Source organism: Brassica napus, chromosome C4 (assembly GCF_020379485.1).
Source record: "Brassica napus cultivar Da-Ae chromosome C4, Da-Ae, whole genome shotgun sequence".
NCBI lineage: Eukaryota > Viridiplantae > Streptophyta > Magnoliopsida > Brassicales > Brassicaceae > Brassica > Brassica napus.
The window spans coordinates 46,702,652-46,720,783 of NC_063447.1; the positions used below are offsets into that span (position 1 = coordinate 46,702,652).

At 37.5% G+C, this 18,132-nt stretch overlaps 2 protein-coding genes across 2 annotated transcripts; both read right to left on the bottom strand.

Annotated features, from left to right (window-relative positions):
- Nucleotides 1-6,121: 6,121 nt before the first annotated feature.
- LOC106393218 lies at nucleotides 6,122-10,079 on the bottom strand. Its single transcript, XM_048755936.1, has 6 exons — nucleotides 8,817-10,079; nucleotides 8,541-8,765; nucleotides 8,362-8,439; nucleotides 7,592-8,020; nucleotides 7,257-7,516; nucleotides 6,122-7,169 (listed from the first exon to the last, which is right to left on the bottom strand). The coding sequence occupies exons 1-6, from the start codon at nucleotides 10,077-10,079 to the stop codon at nucleotides 6,122-6,124; spliced, it is 3,303 nt and encodes a 1,100-aa protein (XP_048611893.1).
- A 741-nt stretch (nucleotides 10,080-10,820) lies between these two features.
- Nucleotides 10,821-12,301, bottom strand: LOC106395776 (expansin-A24-like). The gene is made up of 2 exons (XM_013836137.3): nucleotides 12,070-12,301; nucleotides 10,821-11,604 (listed from the first exon to the last, which is right to left on the bottom strand). The coding sequence occupies exons 1-2, from the start codon at nucleotides 12,284-12,286 to the stop codon at nucleotides 10,988-10,990; spliced, it is 834 nt and encodes a 277-aa protein (XP_013691591.2). The 5' UTR covers nucleotides 12,287-12,301; the 3' UTR covers nucleotides 10,821-10,987.
- Between the last annotated feature and the right edge of the window lie 5,831 nt (nucleotides 12,302-18,132).

An 18,132-nucleotide genomic window follows, 5' to 3' on the forward strand; every position in this document is an offset into this window, starting at 1 on the left:
ACCTCGTGGTGAGGCACGACGAGGTCGAGACCAGCTCTGATCACCAGTAGACCTGTAAATTAAAAAAAAACATATTTAAAAATAGTTTTAATAAATATTAATTGAAAAAATATTTAAAATTAGTTATAATAAATATATAAATTAAAAAAAAACATATTTAAAAATAGTTTTAATAAATATTAATTGAAAAACATATTTAAAAATATCTTTTTTAAATACAAAAAATAATAAAATAGTGTTTATAAATCAAAGAAATGTTTTATAAATACAAAATTAGTTTTAATAAATATAAATATTTTTATAAATATGAAATCATCTTTTATAAATCCAAAAATCGAATTTATATACAAAAAACGTTTTGTAAAATCCAAAATCGATTTTATAAATACAAAAAAAATAAAAAAATTATAAAAAAGTTCTAAATCAATTCAACACAACAAATTATCCAACCAAATCACAATTCTAAACCTATTAGACAACCAAATCACAATCCTAACCAATCACCCTAACAAAAATCTATCAAAAAACTTCTAAAATCATCAAATCTACTTAAAAACCTAACAAATAAAACCTAAGAGAGTGGGATAGGGTCCTTACATGATTTGTGTAGGAATAGAGAGGATTCGCCGGAGAGATCGTCGCGAGAGAAGGGGGAGATCGCCGGAAGAAGAGAGAGATCGGTGGAGGAAGAAGAGAGAAATGGGGAAGAAGAAGTGTTTCGTGATTATAAAACCTAGGGTCTGACGGAAACTATCCGTTGGAATTTTCTCGGTATTTTCAATTTCAATTTTTCAAAATATTTTGCGGCTGGTTTTCCTGGTTAAATGAAAATATTCCGAGGAAATTCCGACGGACACTTATATATCCGTCGGAACTTCCTCGGTTTGCGGCTGGTTTTCCCGGTTAAAAGAATATCATGTGCATGTATTTCTATTGGTTGATATTGTTCCTCAGAATTTCCTTGGACAATTCCGAGAAAATTCCGAGGAACACATGTTTGGGGTTTCAAAACATCAAATTTTTTTTGCCCTATATCATTTCTTATATAAATGCAATGCATACCATTGAGGAATCTTTGTATAGATGATCATAAACTATGAAATAACAAAATTTCAAAATGAATTATAAGTATTCTCTTTACCGTTCATTAAAGTGTATAAGTGTTTCTCTTATGTTGTGGGGATTTCGTTCATACAATCAGAAAAGTGTTTATTATAGGGTAAAGAACAAATTTTTGACTTCATAATTAGTCTAAGACACTTAATAAGGGTTATATAAGTGTTATTCAAACCGCAAAACGTTATTTTCGGTTTAAAAACCCTACTTCCGAGGCTTTTCCGAGGAAACAGAAACCCTAAAAGCAAACCCCTAAATCGTCGGAAAAGTCTCGGACTATTCCGAGGAAATTCTGAAGAAATCCCTAAATCCTATTATCCCTCGGAATTTCCTCGGTATTCTTATATTAAGAAAAAAAAGCGATGCTACTCTGTTTCCGAGTCATCATCACCAGGTGAATCTGAATCTGGATCTTGGTGAAACTCTCCAATCTCTGGTTCATCCTCTACGTGAACGACGGCTTCCTCTCCAAAGTCGGTTAAATCGACTACAAGGCCAACTGCAGCTAAATCTTCTGATGCACTTAAGTTACCGGATGTGCTTGGTTGTAGTGGGTCTTCCAGCTCAGAACTTCCCTGAACTCGGCCTCTCGGGTTGAGTGATGTAACAGTGACCCATGGATCATCTCTGTTACTAACCCGGGGGTACTTGATATAACAAACCTGTAACATTTAAAAAATTATTTAATTTGTAACAGAAACCGGTATATTCCTTCGGAATTTCCTCGGAAATTCGTCGGAATATTCCGAAGATCTCATTTTAATCGGTATATTCCGAGGAAATTCCGAGGAAACCCAAATTTTGGGTTTCCTCGGAATTTCCGAAGAAACTCATCGGAATATTCCGAGGATCTCATTTTCCGTCAGAATGTCCGTCAGAATTACGCTGTTTTCTTGTAGTGGTGTAAACTTGTTGTCTGTGTCCTAGATGATAACCCAGATGATCCTATACGGTGTGTGGCAGAGTATTACTACACGGATGTCTTGAAAAGGACTTATGAAGAAAATATAAACCTGTGAATGGAGACAAGTTCTGCAAGAAGACTCATAAGCCACCAATATCCATACCTGAATTTTGTAAGCCAAGGGGTCGTCCAAGGACTAGGTACAGGAGAAAGGAACCATTTGAAGATCTGCAAAATGCCGGGAAAGCAACTAGACATGGACGAGTTCCTCATTGTAGTCATTGTAAGCAAGCTGGCCAATTTCCAGAGGATGCAAGAATGAACCAGTGGTTGTGGAGGGGCCAAAAAAACAGACGTGGTCGTCCAAGAAAGAACACAGATGAGGTATCTACTTCTATTTTTTAACTTTCTGTTTCATTTTTAACATATAATTGTGTTTTAATTTTCTGTTCAGATTCAGCCTAAACTACCACCAAAACCAAGAGGAAGGAAGAAAACTCCAGCCACGACAGGCAGCTCTCAACCTATACAATCCACTGCAGCCGCTGAAGCTGATGTAAGTTGCAGTGCTCCTCAACCTTTTGTTTCAACAAATCGCCTCAAAGCACACGTGAAGAAGGCACCAAGGGGACCACCACTGAAGATAAGAAAAACTGGTAACATACCACATGGCGTTGGAAAATTTTGGAGTCCATTTACTGATCGCCCATTTGAAGTTTTTGGAGACTGATTTTATGATAGGTCTGACCTTAACCCTGCGACTTCAGAAGACATAGGTCTGACCTTAACCCTGCGACTTCAGAAGACCCAAACATACAACTTAATGATGACCAAACCGGGCAGCCTTCTTCTGATGGTTAAAACTGTTTTTCTATCTTTTTGCTACCATTATCATATGTATCTTTGTATCAACTTTTGTATCTTTGACAACTTAGTTATCGGCTTTAATTTGTATCTTTTGCTACCATTATCAACTTTTGTATCTTTGAAAACTAGTTCTGATTTTCAGTTAAGTTTCTGTTATGTTCTTTACACCCATTATATTTGACAATCAAACACAGATAGAATTCTTAAAAATACAAACTATTAAAGCCAATAACATGTCTTACAAACACAAGATACTAAAGAAATTAACATAAGTCTTAAAAAACACACAAAATATTACAGCCGATAACATAAGTCTTACATGAGTACATAAGCATAATACACAAAAGAGATAGGCAACCAGTAGCATAAACAACATCAATACTTGGACATCACCATAATACTTGCAATGACCACAGAAAAACCAATCGATGAAGCCACAAGTACATTACGAAGAACAGCACTTCTCTCCCTTAGAATCAACACATCTCTCTTCAAAGCTTTAACTTCTTCACTTTTTTCATTCATTCTCTCCACTAATTCACTCGAAATCTCCAAATTTTCAGAGTCATGAGTTAGAGGTCTTACCTTCTCCCTCAACTTCGCGATTTCCTCTTTTTTCTCTCGGATTATATCCCTAGCTTCCAGAAGTGCTAGATGCTGCCCACCATGAGGATCCTCCACATCATACCATCGAAAAAAGTTGCAGGACTCGTACCCATTACCAACGCGACGTCTTTTGCAACATAGGAATCTTCACCCTGGATTCTCTCGGGTCAAAGCTCTCTTGATCTTCGTTGGGCGATTACATTGGCAAGCAACACCATTGTATTTTGATGTTGAAATCGAACTCTGAGACATTTTTCTTCTCTCTCCCTCCGCGAAAACCTCTGTCTATTTTTACTCTCATGAACCCTAATTCCAAAATCGATTTTGGGATGTTGTTTTTATATATCAGATATCAATTCTATCACGTGTTGGAACAGATTTAATCTCTTTAATTAAGCATGTTTAAAAAAAATAATGTCTGTGAACAGATCCTTTACGGTGTTAACTGTTCTGTAACTGTTCCGTTTAGTTTTGTCACGGCGCGACGAGGTCTGTCATGATCGCGGTTAAATGTGTTAAAGAAATTACTTTGACGGTTTGAAGTGCTAGTGCTATAGTTTCTAGGGTTAAAGTGCAAACTTTTGCCACCTTGAAGGTTAAAAATGCGATTTTCCCATAATGGATAAGGGTTTCAGTTTGGAGGTTTGCTGGAGACTAGAGTAAAAGAAGTTTTAAGTGAGAAAATTTTATCGACAGTATTGGTGTATGATATCGAATTATGATTATAACACACTCATGAGAATATGTTAGAGACCCGATATGAGAGCTACTCCAATTTTCAAAAGCGGTCAGTTGATCAGGGTTTCAGTTATGTTAGAAGGAAGGGGAAGAACTTTTCTACTCAATATGCATCAAGTAAAATAGAAAAAAAGGAAGGAACTTTGGAATGGTCTAAAGCTTCAACAAGATTCAACCATTGTTAGAAATAAACAATGGCTAATAGCAGGGAATTTTAATGAAACTTTGGATATAGAAGATCATTCCTCCTATGTTGTCTCACCCATGGTGATGCAAGGAATGAGAGACTTCAATGAAGTGACACAATATTGTTTTTTATTTTTTGCTAAACTTTAAACATCATATATGAAGAAAAGATTTTACAAAAGTATCATCTTTGGTCTGAGCCATCTTGGCAAAAAGAAATAAAAACAAGATGGTTCAACATTTTTAACTAGAGACCAGGGACTCATCGTAGCCACATAGCCATAAGATCTCTGAATATCTTGTTCTTCCTCCTTGAGGAGATAACATTTCTCAATTCCTTGTCAATACTCCTGAAAACCGCTGCTGCCGGGAGAGAAATTTGATTATGGATCAAGTTATTCCGCTGTTTCCAGAGATGAAAGACCACTGTTTGCGTTGCTAGCTTCCTAAGCAGAGATAATCTCTTAGAAGCAGGGGCTCGGATCCAAGAGAGAAGCTCAGCCCAGTCACTGAAAGGAGAAGTAGGTGGCATATGTGGAAGACGTTGCTCCAGACGTCAAGACTGTACTCGCAAGACAAAAACAAGTGCTCCCTGGTTTCTGAATCTCTTGAGCAGAAGGAGCAGAGAGGTGATATTGGGAGACCCCACGTACTAAGTCTGGCCTTTGTTGGCAGCTTATCATAATTGGCTGTCCACATTGTCAATGCATGCTTCGGAACTGATCCCTTGAACCAGACGACATCGTGCCAATTTTGAATCTCCTGCCTTGGCCTCAAAGCTTCCCAAGTGGTAAAGGAACTGAAAACATGAGAAGGAGAATCACCAGCAATCCATTCATAGACATCATCAATATCATGAGACAAAGGAAGCTCTATAGTAGTAAGATGAGAGTGTAGATCAACTTCCTGCTGAGAGCGAGGATGGGGGAGAGACCATGTTAAGCCTTTGTCAACATCCGCTACCACTGCTTCTTTCCTGACTCTTAGAGCCCTTGGACCAAGAGGGCCTAAGTGCTTGATCAGCTGACCCAAAGGCGTCCACGCATCAAACCAGAAACTGGTTGATTGACCATTACCAATCACAGGTTTGCAGAATCTGATCGCTAGAGGTCTGAGCTTTAGCAGTCTCTTCCATGCCCATGAGTCAGTTTGAACAGTTGCAATGGACCAAAAAGACTGAGTAGATAAGTGGATGCTGCGATGCCAGTCAGCCCAAAGCGAAGAGGAATCAGAGAGAAGTATCCAGATGAATTTTAAACATAATACTTGGTTCCAAACAGAGAGGTTACGAAGCCCCAACCCGCCTTCCTGCTTAGGCAGACAGACCGTTGACCACGCAACCTTGGCAATGCCTCTCTTTTCAATGTTTCCAGACCAGAAAACGGGAGCAAAGCGATTCAATGATCTTAATGCAACCCTTAGGAAGCATAAAAGCTGAGAACCAGAAGTTGATGGTGCCAAGTAATACAGTCTTCAAGAGTTGTCGTCTTCCCGCAAAGGAGAGGATCTTGACAGACCACGCTCGGAAGCACTTAGTGATTTTGTTGATAAGCGGAGCATAATCCGAAATTTTAAGCTTATGTGACATCAACGGAAGGCCAAGATAGCGGATGGGGAATGCACCAGATGGAAATCCATAGTCCGCTAGAGAAGAGGATTCTCTTTGGTCCAGGCCCACGGTGAATAGTTCCGTCTTAGTAGTGTTCATGGACAAGCCGACCATGAAGCAAAGTCGTCCAAGCATTCAGCTATACCATGCAGACTGTTGTTGTTGCCGTCAAAGAAGATCATAACATCATCAGCAAACATTAGGTGAGATATCTTCACATTCTCTGTTCGCGGATGGTATCCAATATTTCCAGTGTCAAATCTAGCAGCGAGAAGAACGAAGAGATATGGGGACATAGGATCTCCCTGCCTTATTCCTTTCGTGCTGTTAAAGAACCCACCTAGAGCACCGTTTATGGAGATGGAGAAAGATGCAGTGGAGAGGCATTCCGAAATTAATCTGATGTAGCTTTCAGGGATGGCCAGAGCACGCAGAGATGCAAGAATAAAATCCCATCTCAGACAATCGAAAGCTTTCCTTAGGTCAACTTTTAACATGCCACGAGGTGAAATGTTTTGAGTATTGTATCCATTAACTAGATCAGTGGCAAGCAGTACATTCTCAGCCAAGAGTCTCCCTGGGAGGAAAGCTGATTGTGACTTGGAAATCATCAGGGGGAGTATCTCTTTGAGTCGTGAGGCGAGCAGCTTCGAGATTACTTTGTAGACCGTATTTAAGCACGAGATGGGTCTGAATTCTGAGGGATGGGACGCATTGGGGATCTTAGGGATAAGGGCAAGAGACGCTGAGTTCCACTGCTTGAGAAGGCAGCCAGAGTTGAAGAATTCTAGAATTGCTTCAGTCACCTCCGGACCAATTATCTCCCACGTATCTATGAAGAATTCTGCAGAGTAACCGTCAGGCCCACCGGTTTTGTTTCTGGGTAGTGAGAAGAAGGCCTCTTTTATGTCCTCATTAGTGAACTTTTTTTCAAACCCCGCGATCTGCTCCTCAGAACATCTGAAATTAAATAGGAGATCAAGATCACTTTGAATAAACATAGGTTGAGAGCTTTCACTTCCCAAAAGCTTCAAGAAGTAATCAACGCACAGCTGCTGAATACCCTCTTGAGACTCAATACGCTCCCCTACATCTGAATTCAGAAAGTGGATATGATTTATGGCTTGTCTGGTCGCCGCGTATCTGCGAAAAAGCCTTGAGTTTCCATCTCCAAAGGCCAACCAGTTTATCCTTGACCTCTAGAAAAAGAAAGCTGCTTCAGCACTAGACAGATCCTCCCATTCCTTTAAAGCCTGAAGTTCAGCAGAAGCATTCATCGTTAAGGGAGAAGATAACATGACTGCTTGCGCCTGGATAAGCTTTTCATGAGCTTCTGCCGTTTTCCTCTCAATACCAGAGTAGTTAAGTCGACTGAAGTCTTTGATGCATTTCTTAAGTAGTTTAAGCTTCTTAGAGACTCTATACATTGCAGAGCCGGTGATGTTGAATGAGAACCAGTTGACGCAGACCAAATCCCTAAACCCCGCGGTCTTTGTAAGGAAGTTAAAAAATCTGAAAGGTTTCTTGGCTCTAGCACGCTCAGGATCGAGGGAGATAGAGATGACTGCATGATCAGAGAACTCCGGGCTACCGAAGAAAGCAACTGAAGAGGGAAAGTTGAAGTACCAGTCGTCATTCACAAGGCATCTGTCCAGATTTTTGGCAATAGGTGAATTCTTTTGTTTGTTCCACCATGTGAATGAAGTGCCTCTGAAGTTAAGGTCTTCGACATTAGCATTTAGCAGACACTGATTGAAGTCCCTCATTTTCTTATCCAGATTCAGGGACTGAGGTTTTGAGTGCTCCGCAGGTTCTCTAATTTGGTTAAAGTCGCCCAGGATCATCCAAGGTTTAGAGTCCAGGGCCTGCGAAGAAGCTAAAGAAGAGATTTCTGCCCAAAGATTAGTTCTCTCATCAATATCATTAGAAGCATAAATGACAGAGATAATTAAATTGGATTGAGAGGAGGGCCAAGTAATCTCAACAGTGATCATCTGAAGAGATTTTGAGATAACAGTTACCAAAAGAGAAGGATGCCAAATGATCCAAATTTTACCCAAAGGCGAGAAGTCATAGTTGTGATCAGCAGACCAGCCTAGGAATATATCCGAAACAAATTTATTTAACTTGAGCCGCTTCACATGCGTCTCAAGCAGAGCACCAAAAAGAGGAGAGTTCTTCCTAAACCATTTACGTAATCCGCTGCGGTGACTGTATTTATTTAAACCGCGTATGTTCCAGCAAAAAAGATCAGTCGACATAAAAATTAATTGGTTTTGGGGCCCCTGCCCCGGTTTCCTTTCTGCCATGAGAAACGTTTTTTGTTGCGCACAACCTCGAAATCAGGCTCGAATCTGCTGAATTCACCCTCTTCCAACTCCGAATCAGAGGACTCAACATCCGAGGAATCAGGCTGAACGTCTGAGTGAGAATATCGGGAAATACCAGAGTTGCTTCTGTTGATTGAAGGAAGAAGATAGCTCGCAGAGGCACTGGTCTCCCCCCCCCCCTAACTATGTCCTTTCCAGTGCCCAGCTTGGTTTGATGAGGAAACTCCAGCATAGGCGTCACAGTTTGATTGGGCTGAGGAGGAACCACCGGTGAAGACTGCTCAGCAGGATGTTCCTTCGAAGGAACATGTGCATCATTTGGTGGATTTACCAGGACCCAGTTCAGCTTGTCTTTAGACCTCCCTCTCCTTGTTTTCTTTCCTTTAGACTCCTGTCTCTCGTGGTTGTCCTATCGGACATGTCTCTCTTACTTAGACTTTTGAGTACATTTCGCACGTACATGATCTGTCGAGCCGCATAATGTACAAGCCGTTGGAGCCCTCGGACAGCGTCTCGCTGCGTGCCCTATTTCTTTACATATGTCGCATACCGGTGGCATCCAAGGACTGGAGACAAGCACTCTACAGATTTCTCCCGAGTCGAACTGAACGTTGACTGCCTTGGGGACGGGCTTCCTAGGATCGATGATAGTAAACACCTTGGCGACCTCTAAGTTTGTTTTGTTCGCTGTCGTGGGATGCAGAAACTTGGGATGTCCCACCAGTCCTGCAATGCGCTCCAGGCCATCCTCATTAAAGAACTGAAGAGGGACCTTTCTTAGTTCCAGCCAGATGGGGGCTGAAGTGAGCTCGGGCTTGGTAGGCACAACACCAGGTTCCCATTTGTCTACAAACATGGTTTGTCCTTCGATCTGCCATAGTTTCTGTTTAATCACCCTGGCTCGGGTCGCTGCGTTTGGAATCCGGAATAGAAAAGCGAAGCCTTCCATTTTTGAGACCGCAATGTCACGATATTGCTTGCTCCAGATTCCATTTACAATGTTGTGAAGAGTACCTTGAGAAGGCGGATCGGAGTAGAACTGACCAAGCACAAAGGGTTCCCATGATTTCCTGTTCTTCTCAATAACCGAATTTGGGATCTTGATACAAGCTTCCCCTGAAGGAAGAGTGAAAGCTTCTCCCTTTTTTGAGAGGCGCTTCACTCCTTTAGCAAGATCACACCAGGTATCTTTAGGTGGAGCAGAACCTATATCTTGCGATGTTTGGCCTCCTGTGAAAATCTCCCCGTGTTCTCTGGCTGAGGGAAGGTCCTTTTCATTAGCTTGTTGCGAGCTCACATGAATTACATTGGCATCAGCAATAGCTACATTTGTTGTTGCTCCAGACAGATCTAGACCCTTGGAGGGTTTTGAAGCTTCTGGAAGTGTTGCAGAGCAGCTCGGGGGAAGACCCTTAGAGCTCGACTCAGGACGGTTGTTGGTGAGTTCTTCGTCTAGAGCTGAAGAAGGATCCGCTGACTGCACGGCGATCACACTCTTTGCTGACGGAGAGACTTCGGACTGAGAGGTCGGATCTGGGTGGCTAACTGGGAGTTGAGCAACCGCCTCGACTGTGGAGTCAAATTGGGCATCGGAAACTTCATTGTCGACCACAAAGATGGGAACTTTCTCAGGAACCTTGGTTGGTGGGAAAGACGATTTCGCCGGAGAAGTCTTCGGAGACGTCTTCGAGGGTGAGGATTTTTTGGGTTTCTTCTTCTTCATCTCCCTCGGGGGGGATGGAGATGGAGCTGATGACTGGACGAGAAGCCGACGCCTGATGAGACGCCGGTGAGAAGCTGTTTGAGTCACGGTAGGGAAATCGCCAAGCGTGTCGCCCTAGAGGAGAGAGAAAGTAGCCGTTTGCAGCCTTGTCTATGTGTATGTGTATGTCAACGTTTGACACAATATTGTTTGTTCCTGGATTTTGACTTGCATGGTCCACGGTATATTTTGACTTGTTTGTTCCTTTTTAATGAACACTGGTTTGCAACATATCCACAGTCCTAGGATGTCTTTGAAGGAACGGGATGTTCAGACCATCTTAGATGTGACATTCAACTCTAGTATGTGATTCATCGTCCAAGGCGCCCTTTCATATATAGTCTTCTTCTTTGTTCATGTCTCTTTTTATTATGAGTCATATACCCTCCTTATTATAGATCCATATGCTAATGCGGGTAGAGAAACCATATTTGTCACTTTCCTCTTGCTTATCTTATCCCAGGTATTTGGGTGGTGCATGGCACCATTCTCTTTTTGTAGATGTGGTCTTGTGGAGCCGTGAGTTGCATATCTGATTTTTCTTCTCCTTCATTTTGCATATCTAAAGCTAGGTGAAGACTAGTGTGATCTCTTTTTCAGCTCCATAGTAAGAGTTTGTAGATGAACCATATTTAACTATGTGTTATCTATAAATATACATGTAACTATTTATAATATTTTATATAGTTATATATATATATATATCAATATTACTATTTGTTGTGTGAATTTACATAGAATATAAAAAGCTTTACACCAATAACAATGAAAAAATTAAAAAATTGGAAAAAATACATATCAATATATCAATAACCCTCTCCTCTTATTTAACTGCAAGTATTCGCTAACAAAATTCGCATCAACTTTTTCTAAAAGTTAATCTTTCCATCAAAAGCCTGTCCGTTAAATCCCCAATTTGTCGGTGTCACATCCATAAAATCTTTCGTAGATCCATCACTGGTAGTGATCCTAAACGACAAGCATTGTCCGGTCATAACAACACCACTATTCCAAATCTGCCCCCAGTTCTTCTGCATCTTAATCCAATCGGTTTTGGTTCCCTTAATACACAATTCCTTAATATCTCCGGCTCCTCCTACATTGTACGGCAAGACCATAACGAAATGAGGGTTTCCCTTGATTTCAAACTTGACACCTCCGGTCTTGGTACAATGAACACGTCTGTATCTAACTGGGACAACCCCGGCTTTGTACTGAGCGATTTTGAGGAACATTGGTTGGGAGAGATCGAAGTGTTTCTGTGGTGGGTTGCACCAGCTGTCTTTCTTATTGCTGGGATCGGGTGGACAGAAGTTTGTAGCTGTGATCTTGATGCTTCCGGGCAAACACCACTGTGGACTATTCGCACACTTGATCTCGTAACATGCCCCACAAGTGTAGCCATTGTTGAATAGTGCGGTGCTTAGTGCTGCCGTGGCTAAACCGAAGCCTTGTTTGTGTAAATCACCATATCCACAGGCTCCCTCTGTTAATGAAATGGGACAAGTGAGTATGTATTTTCATTTTGTAAGATTTATAGCTTCGGTTTGTTTGTTTGTTTGCATGTGTTTACTTTTGCTTTATATGGGGTTTATAACTATTTTTCTAATTTTGATTTGTCAATTATAGTGAAAAATCAAAATGCATTTACAATTTACAAACGTATTTATAAGAATTTAAACGTTTTATGCCACACATATTTATAACAGAAGTAGGTGTATATACAAAAAAAAAAAAAAAATTGGCGTTTTATAAAATGCAGCCTAACCAACCATATAATTATTATTATAATAATTATAAAACTCAATTCCTCTTTCTCCCTTTGGCTCGAGGTCAAAGATTGAGTCTCATTTACTACGTGTTCATGTTGGTTAATGCATAAAATTACATATAAATAGGACCTGCAAAATTTACATTTTATACAGGTCTTGAAATTAACAATTCTACTTACGATGAGTTTGGCCACCATTGATGTCACCGTAAAATGTGGCACGGGCATCTAGCCAACCAGCTACGGGTGCGTGATGACCATGACCATGACCATGATCATGACCATGACCATGACCATGACCATGACCATGACCATGACCACAAGTCATGGGCACGATCCATATCACCATTGCCATCATCAAAACTTGAACAAATATTATATTTTGTAAGAGCTTCATGATTTTATCCTTCCTTGATTGAATTATCTTAATTCTTAGTTAGTATAGATGGAAATGTACGTATATATAGGCTGATAAATTAGGGGATTCTCGATGTTCTCGGGATTCAATTCGATTTCTGCGATGTTTTTTTTGTTGATGAAAGATTTCTGTGATGTTGCTGACACTAAGGAAGGTGCTTTTGTGGCCTGTAGACATATTTAGATTCTCTAACCCTAATAAATCGCTTTGTCAGGTCTTTGATTGGTCTGGGACTAAACTATTTTATAACATATATTTTTGTGTAACGCTAGTTTTATTTTTTCATTTTTATCTTACACAAAGCGTTCTAGATTTATTATTTAGTTTGATGCGAAAAAAATTATGCTTAAACGGGCATAGGATACTCATGAGTTGTGAGTGCAGGAACCTTATTTTACTACAATAGGAACGACTGATATTTGTAAAAATAATAAGAACATAAATTAAAAAATACAATACCGAAACAAACGAATAAAGAAGAATTGCAGAGTCGAGATGATTAATCTCTTTCCTTAAATCTTTAAACGCTCTGTAGTGTGACGGTTTCATAGCGATCAAATTCTCAGAATACAATTGCACCATTCTTTCTATTTATCATCACCGAAAAATAGAATCTATCGTACATATTTCTTTGTTGCACTTTCAGACTAAAAAAAACATCACTATTCGACATGGGAAAATTGTTTTTCTTATTTGTATGAATGAATGTCTCTGATTACAATGCAATACGGAGAAGTGCTTTATATGCTTGTTTCAAAGAACACTAATGATAAAACGTACACAAGCATTGATTCAAAATAATAAATTTAGATCAACCATTAAGACAAAGTCAATGGCAACGTTTTATCATCAATGGCAAAGATATTTTTGAATCGTAAAATTAATTTGAATTTGACCCAAAACATACTTAGGGTATTAGACTAGTTGTCTTGTGTTATAAGTAGAGAAGAGAGAAAGAGGAATTGTTATGTATTATTCCATGAGTAATGAGTCATTTATATAGAATTACAATAGCTTGTGGACAAAGCCACTTGGAGAACAAGTAAAGCTAGGAGAACAAGTATATTTAAGACTTGCCATAATGGCATCACCATAATATACATAACACTCCCCCTTGATGTCCATTATGCGCATAAGATGCTGCCTCGTTAAAAACCTCACCAGGAAAACCCAATAGAAAAAACCATGGTTAAAGGAAAAAGAGTGCAGCGTGCAATGACTTCCCCTCATGTGTACATACATCGAGATCTTTGAGACAACGTAGTTCAATAAGATGAGTGAGCTTCTTGAAAGTAGCAAAGGTAGCGTCTTGGTGAATGAAACAACCAAATATTTACTCGAACGAACTTGTAGGAAACGAACTTCGCCATTCTTCAGTAGTGCATGAGTCTTCATGATCTGACCATTTCTTGTATTCTTTTTATCTCCAAAACTTTAGAACAATGATAGATTTTCATCTCCCAAATTGTAACATTCTCTTTGGATGTCTATCTTTTGTGTGTTCTTTGTTGCCTCGTTAAAGCCTTGTCATGGAAAAACTCAGTGGGATAAAAGCCATGATGAGGGAAAAGAGTACAACCACACATATTTCACATTTCTTCTCCGTTCCAATCAGAGAAATCTCCTTTTGAAATTGAGAATATTGTAATACTCTTTCCATTAGAGTATTCAAGGTCTATAGATTTCTGGTCCACACTTCTTATTTGATATAGACAATATTTTCTTGGTCTATTTGGACTTCAAACCAAACTTCTTACATACAATCGTCTAGACATTCGTGTCGTACATACGAATAACTCATTCGTAACTATGAAAGTTACTATTATGACTTTCTTTCTTGTCATATGAAATTACATCTTTTGGTTATTAAAAAGATTAGTAATTTGCTCAATAACACTTTAAATATGGTACTTCAAGACCAAACATATATGAGCATCTTAAATAAAATCCTTCAAGGATCTTTATGATAACAATTAATTTTAGATCTCCGATTTGGAATACATAAAGACAATATTGTATTGTCAAGAGCTTTCTTCCAAAATATAATTTTCTATAACTCTTCGGGAGTTTTTGATTATATTTAAATCAATGATTCTATTGATCTATAATCTCTTGATAAATATAAAGATATATTGATTAATTTCAAATATTTCATATATCCCATAAACATATTTCGATCGAATATGATTTTGATATCATCAATCCTTCAGGGATTCTATCTTTTAGGGATTCTATCTCTTAGAGACTATCAGTTTCCAGTGGGTTGTATAATTCAAGTTTTTCCTTTATTGTCAGACTAATAAGGAACATAAAAGTAGTTGCACCTACCACATAAGACTATGTCTCTTCACAATCAATTCCATATTGATCTTTCTTTGGTGCAACGACTCATTTCTATCTCACTTGTTTTACACCTTCTAGTGTATGGACTACTGGTCCAAAAACCTCACTCTTTCACAAGAGTTTTTATCTTTGTCTATTGCTTCTTTTTGATTTGGCCAATCTTTTCTTTGTGTACACTTTTCAATAGACTTTCTTTCATGATCATCTTTCTCATTTATCATATCAACTGCTATTTTGCATGCATAAATATCATCGACGTCGATTTGTCTATTCGTTCCATTTTATTCTATACATGACATAACTTATTGAGATCTCTTCATTGTCTCAGGTACCTGAATTTCTTTCAGTCATGTTTAATGTCTCTTCTGGAGATCATTCAAAAACTTTATTTCCTCGTGACCATTATTAATTTATGCTCCTTTTCATTTGTGAGGATTCTTATCTTTGGAACCACATGTCTACCACGCTTCAGGCGTGACTTGCAGTTTGATATTGTTCTTATAGAACATATATTTTTATTGGAGCATTTACAGCTGGTATATGTGACTCGATCACTATATTTATTTGGGGTCAGCAAATTTGTCTGGCAACTGCTTTACTAAGCACTATAATTGAATTATTTTTTGGACTTATATTTTACATTTTCTTTAAGTCTGAGGATCAACGATAACTCATATCAACTTATTTTCTTTTTCAGCTGTTTATTTTCTCCTCTTTATGTTGGAAATGCTAATTCACTTTTAGCATTCAAATCGAGCCTTACTTATATCCTTCAGGGATGGCTATGGATTCTTAAGTATCAATGAAGATTCATATCCAACATATAATTTCAACCTCATTTGAGAATATATCTTAATTAAAGCTCTATGGTGGAGCAAATGGAATGTATATCGCACATCCAACATTCTTTGATGGAAAATGGTTGATTTCTAACCCAATACCAATGACGGGGAGAACCAATGATTACTTGTTTGCTTGATGCGAATTAGTGTTGCTCAAAATGTTTAACACTTGTCCCAGTGATTTTTCTATAGTCATCAAAGGCTTTAAGAAGTGGATTCACCATTATTATAAAGATGCATAGTGGGTGATCAGTCCACTAATATCTTCTTTATTCATGCCAATAACTTCATTTGGCTGGTGAAAACCGTATTACCATTTTATCTTATGAGCAAACAACATATGTGAAATCATTCGCAAGAATCTTGTGGTTCTTCAATGAATATTCACATAAATATTTATGTATCTTTTCGCATCATTACTGAACCAAAATGGTCTAACTGGTTCATGCCACATATTTTGTAAACTTCTGGTTTACTATATATTTATCTTCATTACACTAATCTTTGTGTAGTACAATATATAAGAAGCTATAGATACTTTTTCTAAAATACTTATGTATATAACATTTCTTTTGCTTATTGTCTCAACATAAGTGTCTCAAAATCCGAGAGATTTACTTTGAGAATGATTCTTCAAACTTAGTTTTAGTGCAAACATAATCTTATGGATGTTTCACTTATCATAAAATGTGAGCTTCTTTAACTCTTCCCCTCGAGATGATAATACTACAGGTTTATCAATCTCGAATGAATCTCATTTTTGAATCAACAACATACCATACATTGGTTATGTATTCTTTCTTAGATCCTTCTAAATTTTTGAGACTTATAAGAATACAATACCTTAAGAACTTTAAATTGCATTCCTAGGGAATTTAAATTGCATTCTATGTGCAATAATACTATATACTCTTCTGGAGCATTCATATATCCTCTTCTTGAACACTCTAAGCTTTCTATTAGCTTGTATTGTACTCACAAAAATTTTCTTTCATCTTTCGATGAATGAATCATATCTCTTCTTTATTACCATGTTTATTTTCTCAACTTCAAGTGAGAATATAAGTTCTATAAAGAAACTATTTGGATCTTGACCTTATCCATATTCACGTCTACAACCATTTTTATGTCCACTTTCTTGACCAATACTATTTATGTTGATTTTCTTTCTCAATATAAAATGTCATATTCTCTTCAAGAAAATGATCATAATCAACTAGACGTGATTTATCATCTAACATCAATAGCTCATTAAATTTCTCAGTCTCAATGAGACAAGATATTAGTATAATCTTCTTTAATTTCTTTTCTCAATCATGTGTCTGCTGGACAACATTACTTGTGAAAAATAATATTTTTCAATATAGATACATCATTAAAAATTTCTTCGAGAAATTTTCCTTTTAAACATCCAACATAGTTGAACTTTATTTACAGACTTCATGTCTTGTAATCTTTAGATGCATAAATATAATGAACTTTAGATAATCACATTCTGGTGATAATATCTTTCTGTGGATTGTTTTCCAAAACTTATGCATATTTTAAAATCAAGCCTTAAATTTAAAACCCCCATATATAAAATGGTAATGAAATATGATCTTCATACCAACTTTTATGCAAATTACTTTATCTAATTATACTTTACTCGACCTTATATATAAAGCATGGAAAATAAGAAAATACTTATCTTTTATGGGTTCCAACTTTTCATGTTTCTCGACATCTCACATGGTATCTTCACTTTTACAAAGATTAAATAATCCTGAAATACTTAAAATTTGCTTATATAAATATGGCTATTATGTTCGTAACAATTAATTTGATTTCAAAATTGAGTCTATACCAAGACTACTAGTGATTCATAATTTACTAACAAATATCTAAATCTATATATAATATCAAAGAACTATAGATAAATTGATATTTAACAATGACTCGATAACTCAATCATTTTTTTTAACCAGTTTAAAAAAAAAAATAAACCAATTCAACCACGTACTACTCTTAGCAACCAGAATACATATACTAAATCATATGGCTTTTAAGAGCATAAAATATTCGATTCTCATCAAACAAAGAGGTGGGTTTAGCACACTCACGAGATATAGTCTCAACGAAAGCAAGACGGAACGCTTAGGGTTTAGCACACTCGCAACTAGGATTTTTAAGATTTTGCTATGTGGCTAAGGTTTTAAAAAACAATACTAATAAAAGCTAATAACAATGTTAATAAAAATATGCAGCCGTATGGTTTCAAACGTAAAAAGTCTAATAATAATATGGGATGCAGCCATAAAATTAAACCATCAAACATATGACTCGATGACATACCACATGTTAAGCATTAAGAACATCGAACAATATGCTTTTTTTTTTTTTAATTATATGCAAAAGGTTGAGAAATAATCATGGTGTCAAGTAAAGACAAACGATATAAATATACAGCTATATTCAATAAAAATATTTAAGATAGCTATTGGTTATGACTATACGCAACTATATAAAATAACAATAATATGAATCCATATGTAAGAACAATAGCGTATGATGACAAATTGCAGCCGTAATGAAGCAATTACTCAAGTGTATTCAAACATAGATTGAGTTTAGCTTATAACGTCGATACGATCTCATCAG